General features: G+C 44.0%; 3 protein-coding genes across 4 annotated transcripts; 1 reads left to right on the plus strand and 2 right to left on the minus strand.

Annotated features, from left to right (window-relative positions):
- Nucleotides 1-558: 558 nt before the first annotated feature.
- LOC141025773 (uncharacterized) lies at nt 559-1,900 on the plus strand. The gene has a single exon (XM_073501695.1). The coding sequence runs from the start codon at nt 629-631 to the stop codon at nt 1,898-1,900; it is 1,272 nt and encodes a 423-aa protein (XP_073357796.1). The 5' UTR covers nt 559-628.
- LOC109737533 (uncharacterized) lies at nt 1,293-6,243 on the minus strand. 2 transcript variants are annotated; one of them, XM_073500941.1, is made up of 4 exons: nt 5,253-6,243; nt 4,490-4,607; nt 2,968-3,048; nt 1,293-1,870 (listed from the first exon to the last, which is right to left on the minus strand). In XM_073500941.1, exons 1-2 carry the CDS (start codon nt 6,043-6,045, stop codon nt 4,573-4,575), a joined length of 828 nt encoding a protein of 275 aa, XP_073357042.1. In that variant the 5' UTR covers nt 6,046-6,243; the 3' UTR covers nt 1,293-1,870; nt 2,968-3,048; nt 4,490-4,572. The 2 variants fall into 2 exon arrangements, with proteins under 2 accessions (XP_073357042.1, XP_020152255.4); XM_020296666.4 differs by lacking the exon at nt 1,293-1,870 and having other exon boundaries at nt 2,773-3,048.
- Nucleotides 6,244-10,709: 4,466 nt separating this feature from the next.
- LOC109737532 (uncharacterized) lies at nt 10,710-16,347 on the minus strand. The gene is made up of 12 exons (XM_020296665.4): nt 15,892-16,347; nt 15,741-15,785; nt 14,952-15,029; nt 14,383-14,457; nt 13,482-13,532; nt 13,174-13,224; nt 12,637-12,774; nt 12,435-12,554; nt 11,843-11,901; nt 11,697-11,752; nt 11,514-11,620; nt 10,710-11,405 (listed from the first exon to the last, which is right to left on the minus strand). Exons 1-12 carry the CDS (start codon nt 16,330-16,332, stop codon nt 11,091-11,093), a joined length of 1,536 nt encoding a protein of 511 aa, XP_020152254.1. The 5' UTR covers nt 16,333-16,347; the 3' UTR covers nt 10,710-11,090.
- Between the last annotated feature and the right edge of the window lie 5,396 nt (nt 16,348-21,743).

Below are 21,743 nucleotides of genomic sequence, written 5' to 3' on the forward strand. Positions count from 1 at the left end.
GAGTAATGAATGGGGAGGGGAGTAAATGAACCGCGAGGGGAGAGCGAAGTAGCGAGACGTGGGAGACGGCAACCGCAATCGGGCGTGGCGTGCGGGCGTGACGGCAGTCCCACCACACGGCCCGACTGGCAACCGCTGACCTCGGAGGAAAAACCGGCGTGCGGACGAACTCGCCTACACGCCACATACGCGACTTGTCCTACGTGGCACACAAAATCAACCTTTTCATGCCAAGATTCGTGCAAAAGGCAGTGGACGACGATCGAGGCGTGTGTGCGAGTTGGGTAACGCCCCACACGTATGAGCGTTAGTGTTCCGTAGTTTTTACCATAAACCGTCTCTCAAACTAGTTATGGGATAATCAATTTAGAAGTCTTAATAAGGTGACTTATTTTTAAACTGAGAGGAAGTAGCTTATTTTTAAAATTTGAATCCACGGAAAAGAACTGGCCCTAAGTCGGCTGAAAAGCTATCTGCCAGTACATGTTTTTGGTATTGGTAACAAACTGAAATAACGTAATCTCTTCTTTGTTTTAAACGTAATCACGCTAGGGTCGAGTAGTCCATGGTGCCCCTCTGATCCGATCTCTTCTTGATTACGCATCTTGATCCCCTCTGATTTGATCCCATGGAAACCCCCGTCGCCGCTGCGCAGGCGCCGCAGCCCGGCGGCATGTCCGCCCTGAGGAAATCCCGGCAGTGGTCCGATCTCTCGCCGGACATGCTCCTCGCCGTCTCCGCCCGTCTGCACGACCCCGTCGACTTCGTCCGCTTCCACAGCGTCTGCACGTCCTGGCGGGAACGACTGCACTCCGCGGCCACGCGCCCCAAGTTCCTGCCATGGCTCCTCTGGCCAAGCAACGACGGCCAGATCATGCACTCCCCCGTGGTCTACTCGGAGGTCGAAGTCTCTTCCGAGGATGCGTCATCGAGCAACCGCCGCGATTACAACGACGACATCGTCCTCGCTGCCGCGGCTCCATCCACGGGAGGCGGCGGCAGGAACTGGGTGGCTAGCGCAGATGGCACGGCCGTCTGGCTCTTTACCGGTGGTCCTGAGCCAAAACTAATCAACCTAGTATCTGGAACCACCAAGCTCCTGCCTCCTTTCCCTGATGATACCGACACTTACAGCGATGTGATCAAGCGGATGAGGAATCCCCATGGCGTCGTCTATGGCGACGGAACCATCTTTCTATACAGCTGTGATAAGGGTTACGGGGCGATCTTCACGGCGGCCGTCCTGCGTCCCGGCGAGGCGGCGTGGGCAGTCATGAAAAAGAGACTGAATAGGTTGGCAAACTTTTGCTGTGCTGCATATCACGACGACAAGGCCCTGGTGTGGGAGGACTTGTTCTGGTGTTGCATCCTGGACTTCCAAGACAACACCGACCAGTACACATCCGTCGGCGAGCTCAAGACACCATGTCGTGAAGCCGAGGACAGACGATACGGCTTTTGCAGCTACGTCCTCGAGTCCCGTGGCGAGCTGTTGCGAGCATCCATCCTCATGGAGCGTGAATGGCGTCGTCATCACTACTTGGGGGACCCATCGCCGCCATTATCAGTGACGGTGCAGACGCTGGAAGAAGGAGCGGGCGGCGAGATGCGATGGGCGATGAGGGACGCCAGTAGCTTGGGCGACCGCACCTTGTTCCTCGGTTCCCGGGCCAGCTTCTGCGTCGACGCTGCGCAGCTGGGCATCGAGGGCGGGTGCGCCTACTTCGTCTTCATGAGCCGTGTGTACAGGTGTAGCCTCATCAATGGCGAGGCCAAGTTAGTGAAGCCGCTGCGTCGTGGATGCTGCATGTGGCTCCAGCCCCAACCTGCTATTGCTCCGGTCCAGAAAATTCGAGAAAAGCTCAAGGCTCTGTCCAAACAAGAGGAGGACAAAAGTTAATTCAGTGAATTGTCGCATGTATTGATGAATTTTAATGCCATTTGTCTGGTTTATTTTGGGGAAGAGTGTCTATAAAGCAGTAGTATCAATCTAGTGTTCACTTCCAAGTACTCCTTTCTTCCGTTTCTTTTTAGTCAGCATATAAGATTTGTCTCAAGTCAAACATAGTAAAGTTTGACTAAAATTATAGGAAAAATATCAAGGTTCATCACAACATAAAATCGATATCATTAGATGCATCACTTGAATTAACTTTCATATTGTATATCTCCAGTATAGTAGATGTTCATAATTTGGTATATAATTATGGTCAACTTTATGAAGTTTGACTTAAGACAAATCTTATATGCAAGTACAGTAAAAAGAAAACGGAGGGATACTTAGTAGCCATTTCAGTCTTTTTACAGGTCAGTGCCTCAGTGGCCTTATTTCGTATGGCAATGGGCCTCCAATCTGCCCAGGTATGAGCCCACGATAGAGTTCTTGATGAATGAAAAAACTACAGCCTGAATGCATCTACATATTTGACAGATCTGAATAATTGGTTTTTATAGGTTTACGCAGATGGGACACACGCAAATATACACAATTCGTATGCTAAGACTTCATTTATCCATATGTGTGCTTGTATCTCCAAAATTATTTGAATCAAAAGAGGGGTATTAAGTGATTTCATACCGCACAATTAGTTGCCGTATGAAGTTTTAATAAATTAGTTAAGTCTGATATTTCCCTGAACCTCAGTCGCCTTAGATTGCTATATATTTAGTGCTATGATAGTGTATTATTGTTTCCCTCGGGTCTTCTATGAAGTTTGCATATTCTTTTCCAGCAGCCGATCGTCCCATTCAGACAATCTTTCTGCTTCCATCTTTGACAACAGGTAAATCAATTTGTATTTTGCTTACTACTGAAGTACTACTACTAATCACCATATATATTCCCAGTACGGTCTATAGATGTATGCATACACATTTGCTGTTCAACCAAGCCGTAGATACATATGGAAAATATGTCTGACAGCCATATATAGCAACACAACCAAGATGCATGGTGAGAACACCTACAAATGAGTCTTCACAAGTCCTGTACAAAGTCTCTCCCAGTCCAACTCTCTAGAAGCACACTCCAAGCCTCATGCCGCTGACCTGAAAAGGAGGCAGCGATAAAATTTTGAATTTTCCGCTGCTCCAAAATTAGTTCCACTCATAGCAACCATACATAGATTGAAAAATGTTTATAACCACATAACAAAGAGATGGTTACACATGTGAAAATCATCCACCCAACTTTGGAGAGAGGTGGGGATTCTCTCTGAATACATACTTGCTTCTGAGATACATCTACATAAGCTTCCATATTACTGAACATAAAACTAAGGTTTTCACTCCAACTCCAACGAACTGACAGCAAGCAATTCAAAGAACAAGGAGGTATACAAGAACAGAGAACAGGGGGAATCGAAATACTTGTATACATCAAATGGCTTGGGTGCATATATATCGGACTAGAAGAATTGTGTGCTGAAAATAGTACAGCTTGAATCAGCTAATAAACATTTGTTGTGTGCTGAATTGGGTGCATATATATCGGACTAGAAGAATTGTGTGCTGAAAATACTTAGTATTAGTGCAGAATTGCCTTTGTTGTACTTCAAACAGCAATAGTCAGTTTGCAAGCAGACATGACAACTGACCTTTTCAAGATCTTCAGTCAAGCTACATATATGGCCCATTAGGCATTTATTTCATGAGGATTTGTTAAGCTAGATGTATTTATACTATAATTAAAAAAAAACTAAATAACTATGAATCTGTGAGATGATGATAAGAAATGCGGTATGATTCCTTTTGGTCCATAGAAGTTTTAATGGGAAAAGAAATTTCAGTACAAAGGATATTATTTGGTCATTCAGAAATCTGTACCAAGGGAACATGAAGGTACTCAAGGTACTCATTATACAAGGAGATCTCACTCCAGTAAGGCGGTAACCAGATCACACTCACGCAGATCCTAATTTTCAGTCAAACCGATCACAACCTTACCATCTACCAGCACCCAATTACAAGAACCGCCAACGAAGAAAAGATTATTCAGGTTTTTTGCAAAGCACCTAAAGAGGAAGTATGTCATTCTGCTACCACTTAACACGACAGCATTCTCATCCATGAAAAGGCACAGACATATGCAAGAACAGGGAAATAAACTGGCTGCAAGGTAGTTGAATCTGAATGGCAAGGACAAAAAACAAAAGAGATCATCCAGCCCAAGGAGGGGGTAGGGATTAGTGAAAAAAAGGAGGGGGGATGTAGAACATGAGTAAATTCCCCGCCAAACTAGCTCAAGGCATGGCGAAGGGAATGGAAAACTGTTGAGGAAGAGGAAGCAGGGCCTTGAGAAAATATCCAGAAGGAAGCGATCCATGAAAGCATGATGGGAAGTTGCTAGGTGGGCAATAGCTGAGCAAGCTATTGTAGAGAAAATGATCTCTTGAAATTTGGTACTTGAGAAATGTTATTAATAATGAAGGGGACACATTTTCATAGAACAGTTCAGATACCTCAACTTGCATGCAGAAGATAAGCTTACCTGCTCAACCAATACATCACAATAGCATATCTAACTGAACAATTGTTTTGTGTATTGTGCCCATCGTGTCATCCGCCAACGACTCACAACTTTAGCTCCATCATGTCCACCACCATGCCTGTTTTACAAACATAAGAATTCAAACAACCAATGACTTTGCAAAGAAAAAACCAAATAGATACAAGGAGGCATCAACTACATATTAACATAAACTCGTAGCTGTAATTTGAAACGATGAAATGAACCCCATTTATTGAATTTTTTTTCACGGTATAAATGAGCTTGTTAATGGACAATTATTTGTAAATTGCATACCAAGTCCCTGTTATGGATTTCAGATTATTACCAAGATCAGCAGAGATAACAATATTGAAATACAGAAATTTAACTAGCTGTTAAGCTTCCAAATGTACCAATTGAGCTACTATTTGACATTGCAGTTGGTTCAAGCTAACTTTATTTTTTAATATAGTTGTCTTCAACTTCAAAATGCTATGTATCTCATCTTGAAACAAACACTGCACTGCAGCTATGTGCTAACACTACCATGATACATCTCTTGCATATTTCAGTAGGCAAGCAAGCGTGAAATTTTGTTCAGTTATATTATAGAAAGAATAAGCCAATCTCGGTGTCCATTGAAAATAAAAACATGATATGCCACTACTTAAAACTGTTAACTTCACACGAAAGGATGTGAACAACATGTAATCGAAAATTAACTCGGTTTTTTCATATCCACAGTGTAAATGAATGCTAGTACCTGGAGTATAGGCAATTTCAAATGGATGGTACCAAGAATCGAGACTAGTCTTAGAGAGCTTCTTGAACCACCATGAGTCAAGATGGACCATGAAGACACCAACAACTGTCCAGAAGAACACCACATTGTTTTCCTCCGCATACCCTATCACATGTGGGGTATCTTTCTCTGGATTTAGCCGAAGTAACTTGTCCAGTTCAATACTTCTCCCTGGCTCCCATATCATAACACCGTCGCGATTGGGATTCAGACTCCATAATTCGGCGGTGAAGCCGAATAAGAACAGGAAACCCATCCCACCACCCTCTGCTCGCATAACCGCGAATTTGACGGGACTGAGCGGGGTATAATAATCCCCCGGCAGCAACCTCAGATCTAGGCTCTTCCTGTTCAAATCAAACTTGAGGATACTTCTCGAACCCGCCATGGTAAGCGACCAGTGAAGGCAACCCCCTGCCAGCACAGCGGGCTGGGACCTGAAAATGAACAAACCCTCGGGTGGAAGCGGCGCCGAGATGAAATCGCCCCATGCGCCGGCCTCCGACGAGTAAACGCAGGCGAGCACTGTTCTAGGCTGCTTCCCGTTGCTGCCTACCATGACCACCCGGAAGTGGTCGGCGTCTCCGGCGGCGCGAAGCACCGCCCCGCTGATATCACCCTTGGCCCCCTGGAACTCGAAATCCGGGGGGACGGCCAGGAGGTGCTGGTGGCCGGCTACGGGATCCCACACCAGGACCTCGAACCGGATCTTGTGGAAGAAGAGCCCGAGGCCGTGGCGCCATCCTAGGGCCATGTAGCAGCCGTCGAGCTCCAAGGAGAAGAGTCCGCGGGGGAGGCGGTAGGGGGCGCCCGGAGCTGGCTCGAAGGTGATTGGGGAGGAGGAGGCGGCGGAGAAGGCTGGCCGTCGTCATCTCGCCCTCCTGCTGTGCTCAGTTGGTGCGGGCTGTGAGTGTGACCGAAGCGCGTGTGCTCGGACGATAACCGTGTGAATGGGGATTCTGCCTGGTGAGCTGTCTGCTGACGATAACCGTGTGAAGCTTGGAATCCGGCTAAAGATGTATAGTACCCATCTCAAAATATAAGATGTTTTTGCCGTTTTGAAGGAAGATTGAACAAAATTTGTTCACGGTTGTGAGTTTGGTTATCTTGGAGATTGAAATAAAGGTATGGTAATGAGATCCTGGTTCTTTATTAGAAATCAAGCATTGAGGAGTATGATGGCTTTCGTAATCCGAGGTCCATGATTCTTGACAAGTCTGGGCGCAAAGTGCATAGGCTAATAGACAATTGTTGCATGATCAGATAATTACAGGGTGTGTAGATCCATGGGAGAAATTCTGGAGGTCCAAATAAGATTGCCAGCTGTGTTTAGAAATTCTCGAGGTCCAAATCAAATTCTTGTGAGCTAAGATGAATGTTGGTTTGTATCCATTAGAAAAGGGGAAAAGAAGGAGTGGTACCAAGTGAAGTATGAAAAACTTCCTATCTTTGGTGGCAACTGCGGTCTGCTGGGTCGTTTTCACCAAGAATGTGGCGACGGCGAACATGACAAGACCTGTCTTGAGTGGGGTAATTTTATCCTAGCAGATGTGGGCAGATGCAGAGGTCGGGGAAGTGGTGGTCATGGTCCTGAAGGTGTACAAGATTCTGATGGAAACTTCGGTGGATTCACCGAAAGAGGTAGAGGTGCGGGAATTGAAGATACAGGCTGCGGGCAAGGGCTTATGGGTGTTGACGTAATTCCTACTAGTAGCTGGCGGTTTAATGGGTTGTTGCAGAATAATAATTATGATGCTTTGAACAATGCACGTACTGAATGCACGATGAAGTATTTTGGGAAAGAGAGCTGCTGAGAATTCTAGTTCAAACGAGAATGGTGACCCTGCAATACAAGTCACCCTTCCAACTACTGAAGGCACCATTGTTCATGTTGACAAAAACACTATTGTGGCAACTATGGTGGATCAGTTTGAGGAGGGACAGAAGAAGGGGACATACCTCGGGGGAACCCCCCTAGAAAAGCGCAAACAACTATTGTGGCAACTATTGGAGTGGTAGTATAGTACCAGTGCAAGTTCAATCTATGAATCGGAAGGCTCCCTCAAGGGGTACCGCCGAGAGCAATGAAAACCATGAGATGGAACTGTCATGGTACTCCACCATGGCAATTTGAGAGCTCCTAGACCTCAAGGGGCGAGTGGGAGCGGATGTGATTTTCCTCTCGATATCTCGCTTGAATAAGGATAAATCTAATTTCTTGGGGGAAAAGTTAAGTTTTGATGATTTGTACATCCAAGAAAGTGACGGTAGGGCGAGGTGCTTGTTTTGTTTTTCAACCATATTAATAAAGTGGAGTTAAACTATCTGTCATCCAATTTCATTGATGTTGTTTTTATGGTTGGTGTTGAGGTTGATTGGAGGTTGACAGGGTTCTATGGGTACCCTTCTTGGGATCAATGACATTTTTCTTGGAATTGTTTGCATGACCTTCATAATAAAGCATCATATCCATGGGCTGGCCGTCATCTCGTCTCGCCCTCCCCACTGCTGACTGTTGTGCGGATGGGGATGTGAAGTCGAGTGCGCCCGTCACTCGACTAATAAACCAAGTTGGCTAAACCAGCCGGTTTTCTTCTTCAAGGCAAAGCCCACCGTATTCTTCTTTTCTTTCTTATCACAATGCCAAAATTTCTTCATATTGCGAGTCCCATTCAAGGTGATAATAAGATCGAACGGAAAAAAGTATTCAATCAAGTGTATTGTCGAGTAATAAATGTTCCATGACAGAGGAATTTTGAAGTATCTTATTGGCTTCCACTTCCAAGAAATTATTTGTTCTCTCGGATGAATAATACCTCATCTCATTCTCCAGTGTGCGGGTCAAAGAGCTCCTGCATAGTAGTTTTAAAACAATTGTTCCCCTTCTTGCGATCACCTTTCTAGATGTGTTTATTAAAATCCACAGTAGTTTTATAACATATTGATTCTCTTAACATTTTCAACTCTTTAGATACAATTGTCCCTGAAGACGAATGCCACCTCCTTGATGGCCTCGTCATGCTGGTAAAGATGGTCAGCTCCTTGTCTCTCAAGGTGCCCCTCTTCCTCTCAGAAGTAGGAATATGATAAGAGGCTTGTCGGGGTTATCAAGGATGATGGTCTCCAACTCCTGTGTGTTTGGATACTCAACGATTGGTGTATCGAGAGGCTCACTGGATCCCATGACATGCTTGCCCATAGTCAGACCCCAAGAGAAGATGGTCTGCACCCGAGAGTAGTTCTGGATGGGCTTGTTGAGGTACTCAACATCCTTGGGGTGATCCTAAGAATTAAAGGCAATGTTGTTATTTGTGATTGGCATGTTAGATCGAGTGAAACAAGTTACAGGTTAGCTAACCGCGATGTGGCCTTCGTAGTGCTCAACCTCCAATAGAATGGTGAAGGTGTCCTAGTCACATTGTGCACGTCCAAGCTTTCTAAGCTTTGACACCTGGATCCATCTCGCTCTCCACTTTCAAAAGATGGTTGTACACCTGTGTTAAGGTAACTCCGTGTCGCATAACTCAAAGACCATCTTGGCAACAACGTTCAGATGCACCTCCATGAAGCCCTTATCAATCCTCACTTCTCCCACGATGATATTAAACATCTTGTACATGACAAAGGTGGACATGAAAGGATCTCATTTCATCGCATTCCCTTTCATTGACCCCCTCAACGATGCCTTGGCAGCCTTATATGGCCGCCTTGGTATCAGCCACAAGCATCGCCACCACTAAAGAACACAAAGTGAGGCCTCTAAAACACCCTTGCATCCTGAGTTAACGATGGTCGTTCTCAACATAGGAGGCAAAGGTTTGTTTGATGTCCGACAAAATAAGGGCCTGACTATACTATACTCTTCCTTGGTCATTGCCTACAATGGTTAGTATCAGAACTAACCGGACAAGAATAATGCATCTGCCATGCTAGCATGGATTGATCATTAAGATGAACACACTACTAAATCTACCATACTAACATGAATTGATCATGAAGCTCAACACACTACCAAATCTGCCACACTAGCATGGATTTATCATGAAGCTCAACACACTACCAAATCTACCATACTAGCATGAAAAACGACATGGAAAGCATGTAATACTAGCACATAAACATCAATCCCAACACAACACCATGAAATCATCACTACCGACAAGCAAAACCTATCATAAACCAAGACGACACCGCTACCATCTGATCTACCACATCCTCACACAACATTCATGAAGAAATACTTGCATAACCTACCCTACTACTTGTAGATGTACTCTAATTTAGCACATACTCATAGATCTAGGCAACAACAAGTAGGGTCTGATGTTACTTACCGCCACCGGAGGAGCGGGGAGGAGGCACGGAACAACTCGAAGAAGAGGAGGAAGAAGGATCGCCGCCGCCGACCTAAGAAGATGGTGCCGCTTACCTACTCGTTGGGGGAGGAGGTTTCCTGGGGCGGAGAGCTCATATGGGAGGGATGGGGGATGATGGCGCAAGTTAAGGGCAGTGAGTTGGGGGGGGGGGGGGGGGGGGGGGGTTAAATAGGTGGAGGCAATTGGCGAGAGATGATGAAATTACTCCCACCAATTTTTCGGGTACTCGCGCGATTTCGCGCTCTCCCCGATCGCACGAGCTTGATGCCGCGTTCCCCTCCATGCACACGGAGAGCTTGGCTCCCGGGAAATTGCCGATTCGGGGGTTTCTCAAGGGCTGACTGACATGCGGGGCCAAGATTTCAATGCAACCCAGCTAACCAAACAGGCGAATTTGGTCTCCCGGAGCCTGCATGGTGGGATGCAAGCAACCAAACATGTCCTTGATGTAACTTTTGATTGTATCAAAGATCTTTCTTGTCTGTGTGTGGTTCAGTCTCTCCAATATGATGGAATTTATCTAATTAGTGAAAAGGTCGTATGGTGTAGAAAAAGTTGCTCTATCCCAGTAGTTTCTTCCAACGGGGATCAGAACTAGAAAGATGGGCAATGATATATTGGAACGTATGCTCTTCAGGAAGCTGTCCCGCTCTGTAAATGACACCTGGAATCCTTTCACTTTGATCCAATCCAATCTGAAGATGAATTTATCTCAGGACTGCAGCAAGTCTGAAGCCTCCAGATGTTGATGTCTGGTACCAATACAGTTGTTCCATTTTCCTTCTTCTTCTCCTTCGTCGTCGTCTGAGGAGCTGGATCCGGCCGTGGATGACACTGCTAAAGACTGTTGTTTCCACAACTTGGGACGATGCAACCGAAAGAGTACAATTGTTCATCTTCTTCAGATGACTTGGAACAGTTCAAAGATGCACATCATGTACAATTCTAGTCTACTATTGGAATATATTGGATTACCATACAGGTTCAAACACAAGCAGGGTAACCAGCAGAGATAGAAAGAATCACAAATAAACCAATCACGGAAACTAATTATACGATTGCATTCATCCTTGTATATATGCCAATTGATCAATCCAGTGGCACCAGAAAGAATGCACAAGTATATGGCTATCGGCTTCATTACTGTATTCATCAGCAGCAGAAGGATGTTCACCTTATACCAGCCAACAGGAGAAGGATGCACAAGTAAGTATATCCTATGCCTACCCCAACTTCATCGGTGCATCTACTCTAACTCTATACCACTAACTCCGCAACACTCATTCAACGGCAGCAGCCCATCACAAGTTTAATCTGGCAAAATCTGTTGACTTCAACTCTGATCAGCAGGATGTTCGTTCTAGGAAGTCTCTTGACTTGAACTCTGATCAGCAGCATATTCTCCCTAGGAAGCCTGATGACTTCAACTCTGACCAGCAGGCTCTTCTCTCTGGGAAGCCTGATGACTTGAACTCTGATCAGCAGGATCTTCTCTCTTGGAAGCCTGATGACTTGAACTCTCAGCAGAAGGAGCACGTGGGTAGATGATGTTGTAGTGATTTCCCGTGTACAGCAGGGTCACATTCGGACGGGGAAATCCAGGACCCGTGTAGATATCTCGAGCATATCCTTGTTGGAATGATTCCGTTCTGAGGGGGACCTCAAGTGCTGTGGCCAAAGCCACCAACATAACATGGTCCGCGTCCACACGAGCTGGAATGACTTGCTCAAAGCACCACTGTTTGTGCAACAACAAGTCAGGTAAAATGAGTGTCGTGTATCCAACAATGGATGCACTTGAAATTCAGCAGGAGGTAATGTAAGGGAAGGGGATGCTGATACTGACAACTTCCAGACTGCAATTTCCTTCATCGACCTCTGGTATATGCGGTACATACTCCTCACTGTGCGAGCATATATGGATAGCTACTAGTAATCTGAGGAAAGCAAAAACTAACCAATAAAATGTGTCAGAAACATGAATTACGATGAACAGAAGGAAATGTAAGTTCAAGGGTGTTTTTCTCACTGTCTTGCGTCTTCTCATACGTGCTGAAGAACTGGAGAAGTTCCTCTTTACGGCAACTAAAAATGGCACATATTATGTCAGTGAGATGGAATGTGTTCATCTACAATACTTTGATGGAATTGCAGAAAACCATAAGAATCAAAAACCTGCTAGTTGATTCCGTGCCCTTCCATCTCATTACTTTCTCAATCAGCTCCTCAAATGCCTGAAAGAATCAGCAACTCGATTATTCATGGTTGATAATCATTACATACTACAGGATACAATAATACATACAGAATATTGATCAATGGCAGGATATAAAAGAACACAGCTAAGACACCTCCCTGAGAAGCTTCAGTCATTACAGATATACTATAGCATAGTAACAGAACACTGAGGTGGCTGTACAATAATAACCAGCAGGCGTGCATTGTTGCAGTGCCCAAACAAGCATAAAATTATGTTATTTCCCAATTATATTGATGTTGTTCCTTTGCAAGTAAATTTCTCTTAAGGTTGTTGTTACAATCGGGTTGTTAACTTCATAATAAGCTTCTTTGAGTTTGTGCCAACATTGTGTAAAACTGACGGCATGCCACTACTGTTAAGCAATTGTTCATCTCCTGCAAATGACGAACAAAGATAGTGAGATGCCAGATGATGCTTGAAGTGTACTTTGTAACCTGAAGAGAATCATCATCCCTTGCAAGCATGTTTATCCAAGAAAGAACAAATATGGAGAAGGTGAGAACTTACTCTGCTGGTCCTGGAAAACTCAGAGTTCCATCCAAGATTTGCATGTTGCACAGACATTCTTTCAACAACATGAAGGAGACGATGTTCCTCGTCTGTGTCCTGCCTATCAATAACTTGCTCCTGTTGTACATTCGCATAAACAGAGAAAGTTAAATAACTAAACCTACATCATATGCTAAGAAAAAGAGAGGAGGTCAATTACTAGGTAGGAAAATATGAAGCTCCTGTAGAAACACTCCCCATCTCCAATCACCAGTCTAATTTCCGAATAGGCATCAAGATGGTTCGCCTCGTTAGAAGAAACCATATAACGATTCCTTACTTCATTGATGGGACGTGTCTGCAAGAACCACACAAATACAAGAATTCAAATTATGGAGTATTTTTTAACATGGAAACAACATATCTAAAAAGGTGATGGAAAGTTTGTTTTTATTCCAATATTCGGTTTTTAAAACCACTGCCATATATAATCCCATCACTGATATTGATCTGTTGCTGTTCAATAAGAAAAGAAGAAGATATCTGTTAATGTCTGATAAACTCAACAACAGTACAAGTACGATTCAGCTTCCATCAATTTGGTATACAATTTAGTATCCATAAAAGAGAGAATAATCTGTCTGAACAGTTCATCGTACAGGAACCATGAATCAAGTATCTTGTGATCTCAGACTTCCATCCTGATATTTCATGCACTTCAAATTTGAACATCACATTAGGCAAAATGGAGACAAACCTGGTGCTCCACATGTCCTGAACATATTTGCCTTCCTTCTCTATGAAAAATCTATTTGACAAGAAATGAAGAGAATGAAGTTAATGTCTGATAAACTCAACAAAAGTACAAGTACGATTCAGCTTCCATCAAACTATCACAACCAAGAGTTAACATAAAATTTAGTATCCATAAAAGAGAAAACAATCTTTCTGAACAGTTCATCGTACAGGAACCATGAATCAAAGTATCTTGTGATCTCGGACTTTCATCCTGATATTTCACGCACTTCAAATTTGAACATCACACTAGGTAAAATGGAGACAAACCTGGTGCTTCACATGTTCTGAACATATTTGCCTTCCTTCTCTACGAAAAATCTATTTGACAAGAAATGAAGAGAATGAAGTTAAAGTCCATACATCCGGGCAGTCTTACAATTGCACAGAATCAACAAGAAGCCAAGCATTTTCCTTTTCCCAGTAAAAAAAACAAGAATGTAATAGCAAGGCTACAAACGTTCAAGTCCAAAGCTCTTTATTTTCAGCAACTATTTAAAAGAAATTATATTCTGAGGCTTCTGAGCGAGTTCCAGGTACCAATCAACCAAATGGCGAAACTTCTCAACCAAATCCTGAAGTGGTCAGAGATTTTGCATGTAAATGGCAAATTATTTACAGAAATTATATTTGGCTATGCAGTCCTGAACTAATGTCTAGACTAAATCTTTTGGTAGCAATATCTGTTTACAAAGGAAGATCGTACATTAGACTTCAGGCTCTGTTACAAAAATATTGCAGTAATCAGGACATGACCTCCTGATTTCCACACATTTTGCAGACAGCAATTTCAACAAGATAGCCATTCGCTTGAAAATACGATGCCAGATTGGAAAGACCCACAAGCAACAAGGACGTGTGTACTGCTGCCAACATTTGCCCAAGATTCCTCCTCTACTCTAGGCTGCCACATGATGCTCAAACCAGGATCTTCTATGCAGTTGACTTGCCTTGGTTAAGCTAACAGGTCCAGAATTAAACTAACAGTTCACATTTGCCTTGGTTAAACTATCAGGTCCAGAATTAACATGAACAAACAGAAATCAAGAATCCCAATTCCAGTTTCTATGCACATAAAATAGGTAAGTACTCCCTCTGAGGGAGTACAAGAATGCTGGTCATACCACCCAAGAATCACAAGTGCGAAGAATAAACAAGATTCAGGTCATACCTTGTTCTTGAGCCAACTCCAGAGCGATTTCCCCTTTTCAGGCCTGGGTCTCACTTTGACTTGTGGTAGTTTCTCCTACTCCACAGAGTTAGCATCAGGATTCACACATTTCGTATTAGCAAGGCGAAAGGACTAACAAGATTGAAAAATGTTGAGCTATCCAACTCCTCTCTACTCTTGCCGATTTTTATATGAATTGAGTTTCGATTTTCGAGGCTTCATAGTCAGAATCAAACTTTCAGGTAACAGATGACCTCCTGATTTCCACACATTTTCGCTTCAAAATATGATGCAGAGTTCGGAAAGACCCACGAGCAACAAGGGTGTGTGTACTGCTGTCAACATTTGCCCAAGATTCCTCCTCTACTCTAGGATGCCACATGATGCTCTAACCAAGATTCCTTGCCTTGATTAAATTAGCAGGTCCAGAATTAACACGAACAAAGAGAAATCAAGAATCCCAATTCCAGTTTCTGTGCACATAAAGTAGGTAAGTACAAGAATGCTCATATGGCCATACCACCCAAGGAAATCACAAGTGCGAAGAATAAACAAGATTCAGGTCACACCTTGTTCTTGAGCCGACTCCAGAGCGATTTCCCCTTTTCAGGCCTGGGTCTCACCTTGACTTGTGGTAGTTTCTTCTCCTACTCCACAGAGTTAGCATCAGGATTCACAGATTTTGTATTAGCAAGGTGAAAGGACTAAGAAGATTAAAGAATGTGGAGCTATCCAAATCCTCTCTACTCCTGCTGATTTTTATATGAACTGAGTTTCGACTTCCAAGGCTTCGTAATCAGATTCAAACTTTCAGGTAACAGATGACCAAAGGCCCAAACTTCTCGACCAAACTCCAGGGTGGAGTAAGAGATCAAAGGCTTTTGCATAAAAGTGGCTGAGGATCCAGATAATGTATGTCAAGTTAAGTAATCCAGTGCAAACATTCAGACTAATTTCTCCTATAATACAACTCATTTACACTGAAAACTGATTCATTTTGGCTTAAGGATTTCTTGTTAAAGTATCACAGCAACTTGCAGCAAAATATGTCATCACACTGAATAGAAGAATCAATTAGCACAAGACTGGACACCTAAATCTTGAATAGTTTCGAATAATCACAACAAGATGCTCGTTCGTTCTAAATTCATACTGCACCGCAAGAAGAACTCCTGGTCATAATCATGAAACTGTCCCCAACATTTGCCCAAGATTCCGCTTGTATATTACTCTAAATCATCCCCAAGATTTCAACATACTTAAGAGATCACAGTTCCACGCCCCGAACAAGAAAATGGTCACAGTCCCACACTCCAAATCACAAGCGAGCAAGCAAGAAGACCAGATTCAGGTTATACCTTTTCCTTTCCCGGGAGTGCGTCATTGGCGTGCGGCGATTCCACCTGCTCGAGAAGAAACCAAGAAACGCTCAAGAACGCACTCCAGTAACTCCAGTAACTCCAAGAACTCCAAGAAACTCAAAGAAACAACATCGCCAACGCCCATCACCTGCTCCTCCTCGCCCTCCTCGATGATAACCGACTGCCCCGCTCGTACCACCTGCTGGAACACCCGCGTGTAGTCGAACGGCAGCGTCGCGTCCCTCGGAACCATCATCCTCCTCCCCGCCGAGGAGCTTGACCCCCCGGCTTCGAAGGCGGACGCGGAGTCGGGGATGCTGCCCGCGGAGCTTGGGGAAACAGGTGGCGGAAAGGGACCGGCGGCGATCCCCTTGCCCTTCCGGAGGTCCACCACCGTGGCGGGGCTCGACCCATCGGCGCCGCCTCCGGCCTGCTCGAGGTGGAGGGGCGCCGCGCGGGGAGGTGGCGGCGCAGCAGCGCTCGGGGCCCCATCGCCATTGGAGGAGGCGTTGGAGTCGGGTTCGTGGATGCGGTCCTCCTCGACCGGTTCTGCTGCTCCTGAACCTGAACCTGAACCGGGTGGCTCCATCGCGGCGGGAGAAACTTGGAGGACTCGCGTGGCAATTCCGCTAACTCGCGAGGGCGTGGAGAAGGTGTGCGGGGTGCGGGATGGAAAAAGGGAGAAGGTTTGACGGCTATTTATTTGGAAGTTCTGATGGCGGTTTGGTCCCTTGGGAGTTCCTGTTTTGCAACCAACTCCATGTTGAACCAAACATTAGTACAGGGCAGGCGCACACTTCTCATTTGCAGATACAGCCCACACGAAAGATAAAAATTACAAGAAAGGCAATCAGGAACACGCGACCAATCCACGGTTGAATGGGTAACACGTGCCATGTCGCACACATAGGTTGTACTTGGGCAATTCAAGAACAGGGTAGCCGTCGAACGAGGCCTACGCTGATCACAATTTGGTCGGGCAACGCCTTGCAACATGACATGTCCTTTAAGGGTGGTTGTCACTTGTCCAATTGTCGCAAGGACACAAGAAATTTCATTAAAATCTTTGTCGGGGTGAGATTTTACGTCTTAGTTGATGGATTCAAGTGATAGTAGTATGGGAAATAAATTCATCAAAATCAGGAAAATAAATATAGCTTTCATTGTAACCGAATATTCTATGGCAATGAATCTAATGACGAGTCTATGTCTATCACTTTGAAATATTATATAACTAAACAAATGATTATTATTAGAGACCGTCTAGAACTCAGTTGACTGAGACATAATTTGGTCTTGGTCAACTGACAAGTGATAGTAGTATGGGAAATAAATTCATCAAAATAAGAAAATTAAATATAGCTTTCATTGTAACCGAATATTCTATGGCGATGAATTTAATGGCGAGTCTATGTCTATCACTTTGAAATTTTATATAACTAAACAAATGATTATTATTAGGGACCGTCTAGAAAGCCTTGTTCGGTTTCCGAGCATATCCTATTTCGGTTACTGTGCATTTTGTAAAACGGGCGCCTGAAGCCCTCCAAGTTGGGCCGACCCATCCATCTCTTTTCTTTTTTCTTTTTTAAAACAACAAAAGATTGAGCGTGGCGTGAATCGAATACCCGACCTCCTGATCGCATCCACACTGCACTAACCAACCAGCCACCTCATGTTATGTGATTGCTTACATCATTGTTCTTTTCCCTTTCCCCCTTTTTTTTCCTTTTCCCTTTCCCTTTTTTTTCCCTTTTTCTTCTTCCTGATTGGATGAACTTTTTTTTTCAAAAACGATTTTTTTCAAATTCGTGAACTTTTTCTTCAATGTCAATGATTTTTTTAATTTTGGTGAAGTTTTTTTCCAAATCGATGAACTGTTTTCAAAATCAAAGTTTTTTTTGTCGAAATCAATATATTTTTATTTTCAAATTAATGGAATTTTTTTTAGAATTCGATGAACTTTTTTTCAAATTAGATGAACTCTTTTTCATATAGATGAACCTTTTTTAAAGTTCATGAACTTTTTAAAAAGCCATGCACATTTTTAAATAATCCATTAACTTTTTTGAATTCATGAATTTTTTTTTGGTTTTTTTTAACAAGTGCGCTCGAGTAGATAGGCCGGCCCAACAGCGTCGAGGCGTGGAGCCAGGGAGCTTCCCTCGCGACTAAAGCGCTGAATAGGAGCTCCCCGATTTCCCCAGCATGGCTAGTTGTCTTTTTATTTGTTTTATGCTGGACTTTCATATCCATCTTCCCTGTCAAATACTCGACGACAAAAAGGCCAGCCACAAGCTTATGAGTTTCATGCAACAAACACATGATGATTCCCCTTAAAAACATGAATATTTGCATGTGTGTGTCACCAAAAAAAGAAGGAACTTTACAACTCCTAGATTGCACATTAAAAATAAATTTACTTAATATACTTTATTCATTAAGCAGAGACGTCATAGTTGATTTTTGTTCAAGGTTAAGAAAAAAACATTATGGACTAGGAACTGGCCGGACAACTCTCCTTTCGACTGTAGTTGTGGTAACTTTGTGCCTCATGCAGTTGCAGTCAGATTATAACGTATGCAGTTGCATATCTGGTAGTGGACATGTAACTGACCCGTAACAATTCCCCTTGCGACCCCCCCTTGTAGTCCCTTTGTGCATTGCAATTGCAGTCGGGTTATAACACTTGCAATTGCATATCTAGTGGTGAATATGCAAACTACCCTGGCAACTCTCATCCCGACCACAGTTGCATCGCTTTGTGCCCGTAAAATTGCAGTTGGGTTATAATGATTGCACTTGTATGTTTAGTGGTGGACATGCAACTGGTCCCGACAACTCCCGGTTGCAACCACTTTGTGCCCCATGCAGTTGCAGTCGGGTTACAACGCTTGCAGTTGCATGTCTAGTGGTAGAGATGCAACTGGCACCGACACCCTCCTTACCCGACCTTGCAGTCGCTTTGTGCATGTTCAGTTGCACTCGTTTTGTGCCCGTACAGTTGTAGTCGGGTTACATCGTTCGCAATAGCACGTCTAGTGGTGGACATGCAACTGGTACCGACACCCCTACCCGATCTAGTTGTAGTGGCTTTGCACATCGTGCAGTTGCAAATCGGGATACAAGGCTTGCAGTTGCATGTTGCCCGACAACCCCTACTCGACACCACTTGTAGTTGCTTTGCGCCTCGTGCAATTGAATTCGGGTTAAAAAACTTGAAGTTGCATGTCTAGTGATTGACATGCAATGCCCTGACAACCCCTTACTAACCCAGTTGCAACCATTTTGTGTCTCGTGCAGTTTTTGTCGGATTACAATGTTTGCAATTGCATGATTAGTAATAGAGATGTATCTGAGATATTTGCATGAGAAAAAATAAAAAAAGAATCACACACTTGCATTCCTCTTGCAAATAATAAAAACAACAGAAGGATTTGACTGGTCGCCCCACTAACACACCAGTAGAAAAAAGATGGTAGGAATGTGAAAATATATAGGAGGACTCATTTCTATCAGTGGCAACATAGAATGTTCATGACAAGATAACAAAACAACTTGAAACAAGAACACAACTGATGGGCCACAACCACAAGTTCGTTGTTTGATCCAGAACGAGAAGAGATAACAAGGAACCAGAAAAGAAGAATATGAAAATAGGCTGCGACAGGCCAGTCGCAAAAGTTCCCTCAAAAGATTCATGGCAGGAATGCACGAATCACAGTGTACTTTAATCTGACAGTCAATGAGGTGAATCAGACCAATTTTGAGTTTTAGCAAAAATGTTATTATTAACCTATTTGTGTTGACATGCAACCGTGTCGTCATAATATGTAACGGAGTACGGGAAAGAGTCCATTCAACATAAAACCTTGCATGAAACTCATAATCAAAGTAAATGAATACTCTATTAATTTGGACACTGGATGAGAATCTTGCATAAGAACTGTCCCGATCTCTTGCTAGCTCTTGCATACCTCACCTGCTGGAATTTTGTCTATTTTGGGCCAGCCCAATAGCAATTTCTGAAATTTCTAATAAATCCTAAAGGCCCACGCAGCCCATTCGTGCAAGGCAAGAGGTGGAACTAAAGTTTAGTCCCACATTGCTAGTTTAGAGGGAGTTGGACCTCTTTATAAGGGAGGTTCTTTCCCCACATGTATGAGGATGAGAACAAGAGGGACATCCACGCGCTCCTCCTCCGCCGCCCGCCTCGCCCTGCCGCGCCGCGCCGCGGGTTGCGGGAATGAGCCGAGCCGATGTCTAAATTTTTGCCACGCACGACGAGTATATGAAAGGTCACGCGGAAGCTGAAACTTTTTGCTGTAGCGGAGATTGAATATGAACGGAGCAACTCTTCTCCTGCTGCCTGTTCGTTTCGTCTCCCTCGTTCTCTTCAGCTCCCGGCGCAGCCTCTCTCCTCCTTCTCTTGCGCCTATAAAAGGGAGGTCGCTCCTCTCAGAGAGACGCACCAGAACTTCTTCTTCCTCTCGCCACAAGTTCCCGAGCACTACGCTGCTGCTATGTTCTTCCCCATGCCGGCTTGCGGTGTGCACCGCAGGTCGGGACAGTAGGCCTCCGAAACCGCAGCTCTTTGAGTCCTGTACGGGAGAAGGGTGATAAGGTTTTTGGGGAGCGCTTCGCGCGACTACTGACTTCTTCGTCACGGACGCCCCGGACTCCGACGACTACTTCCCCGACGACGACTTCTTCCCCGACGTCGACAACCTCCTCGACGACATGGCTGGCGAGGACACCGACCCCAAGTCCAGCGCTTCTGCTGCTGCTGTCCCGTACGTGTTCTTCCTCTTTCTATTAGAGGCCCTGCTACAGTTCCTTGTTCTATGTTTGCCCTAGATATGTTAGGCTCTATTTCATATATGCAACTTGCTATACTGTCTGCTCTAGATATGTTTAGTTACAGTTTATATATGAAGATGTTGTTTACCTTCTCTTTGTCAATTCGCATGACTTGTTTTATCATTGGTATACTAGTCGTGCTTTATCTAGTATTTCTATTAATAAAATCATTCGGTAAATTGCTCATATTTCCAACAATCCAAAAACCTTATTATAGGCAATTTACACCAAGTGGTTTTGCTGCTTCCATGAGACCTCCTATGTTTGAGGGTATCCACTATAAGAGGTGGCGCGTGAGAGCAGTCTTATGGTTTCAAACCAGGAGTTGCTATGACGGCACTCTTGGCAAACCTGAAGGGGAGTATGATGCCCAACAGGAACAAGCTTTTCAAAAAATGGATACTTCGTTTAAGGCTGCTCTCTTGAGTGTTCTTGGTGAGAACATAGTTGATGCGTATGCATCAATTGACAATGGAAAACATATGTGGGACGCACTCGAGGCCAAGTTTGGGGTCTCGGATGATGGCACTGAGCTGTACATCATGGAGCAATTCTATGATTACAGGATGACTGAAGAGCGCTCCGTGGTTGAGCAACCTCATGAGATACAGTCATTTTCTAGAGAACTCGAGCACTTCAATTGTATGCTACCGGACAAGTTTGTTGCCGGAGGTATCATCACTAAGCTTCCTCCTATGTGGAGGAACTTTGCTATCTTACTGAAGCATGAGAGATAGGAGTTTTCTGTTCCGGATCTCATTGGTACTCTTGATGTGGAAGAAAAGGCAAGAGCAAAGGATGATAACCCACAAGTATAGGGGATCGCAACAGTTTTCGAGGGTAGAGTATTCAACCCAAATTTATTGATTCGACACAAGGGGAGCCAAAGAATATTCTCAAGTATTAGCAACTGAGTTGTCAATTCAGCCACACCTGGATAACTTAATATCTGCAGCAAAGTATTTAGTAGCAAAGTAGTATGAAAGTAACGGTAACGATAGCAAAAATAGTATTTTTGGGTTTTGTAGTGATTGTAACAGTAGCAACGGAAAAGTAAATAAGCAGAGAACAATATATGAAAAGCTCGTAGGCATTGGATCGGTGATGGAGAATTATGCCGGATGTGGTTCATCATGTAAC

This window comes from Aegilops tauschii, chromosome 6, assembly GCF_002575655.3.
Source record: "Aegilops tauschii subsp. strangulata cultivar AL8/78 chromosome 6, Aet v6.0, whole genome shotgun sequence".
Classification (NCBI taxonomy): domain Eukaryota; kingdom Viridiplantae; phylum Streptophyta; class Magnoliopsida; order Poales; family Poaceae; genus Aegilops; species Aegilops tauschii.

Bases quoted from the DNA above. Each gene is read 5' to 3' on its own strand.
- LOC141025773 (XM_073501695.1), top strand. From the start codon at position 629: ATGGAAACCCCCGTCGCCGCTGCGCAGGCGCCGCAGCCCGGCGGCATG.
- LOC109737533 (XM_073500941.1), bottom strand. From the start codon at position 6,045: ATGGCCCTAGGATGGCGCCACGGCCTCGGGCTCTTCTTCCACAAGATC. The intron at 4,608-5,252 runs GTACTAGCATTC...TTTGTAAAACAG, and splicing joins TGAAATTGCCTATACTCCAG to GCATGGTGGTGGACATGATG.
- LOC109737532 (XM_020296665.4), bottom strand. From the start codon at position 16,332: ATGGAGCCACCCGGTTCAGGTTCAGGTTCAGGAGCAGCAGAACCGGTC. The intron at 15,030-15,740 runs GTATAACCTGAA...TCTGTGGAGTAG, and splicing joins CACTCCCGGGAAAGGAAAAG to GAGAAGAAACTACCACAAGT. The intron at 14,458-14,951 runs GTGTGACCTGAA...TCTGTGGAGTAG, and splicing joins GGAGTCGGCTCAAGAACAAG to GAGAAACTACCACAAGTCAA.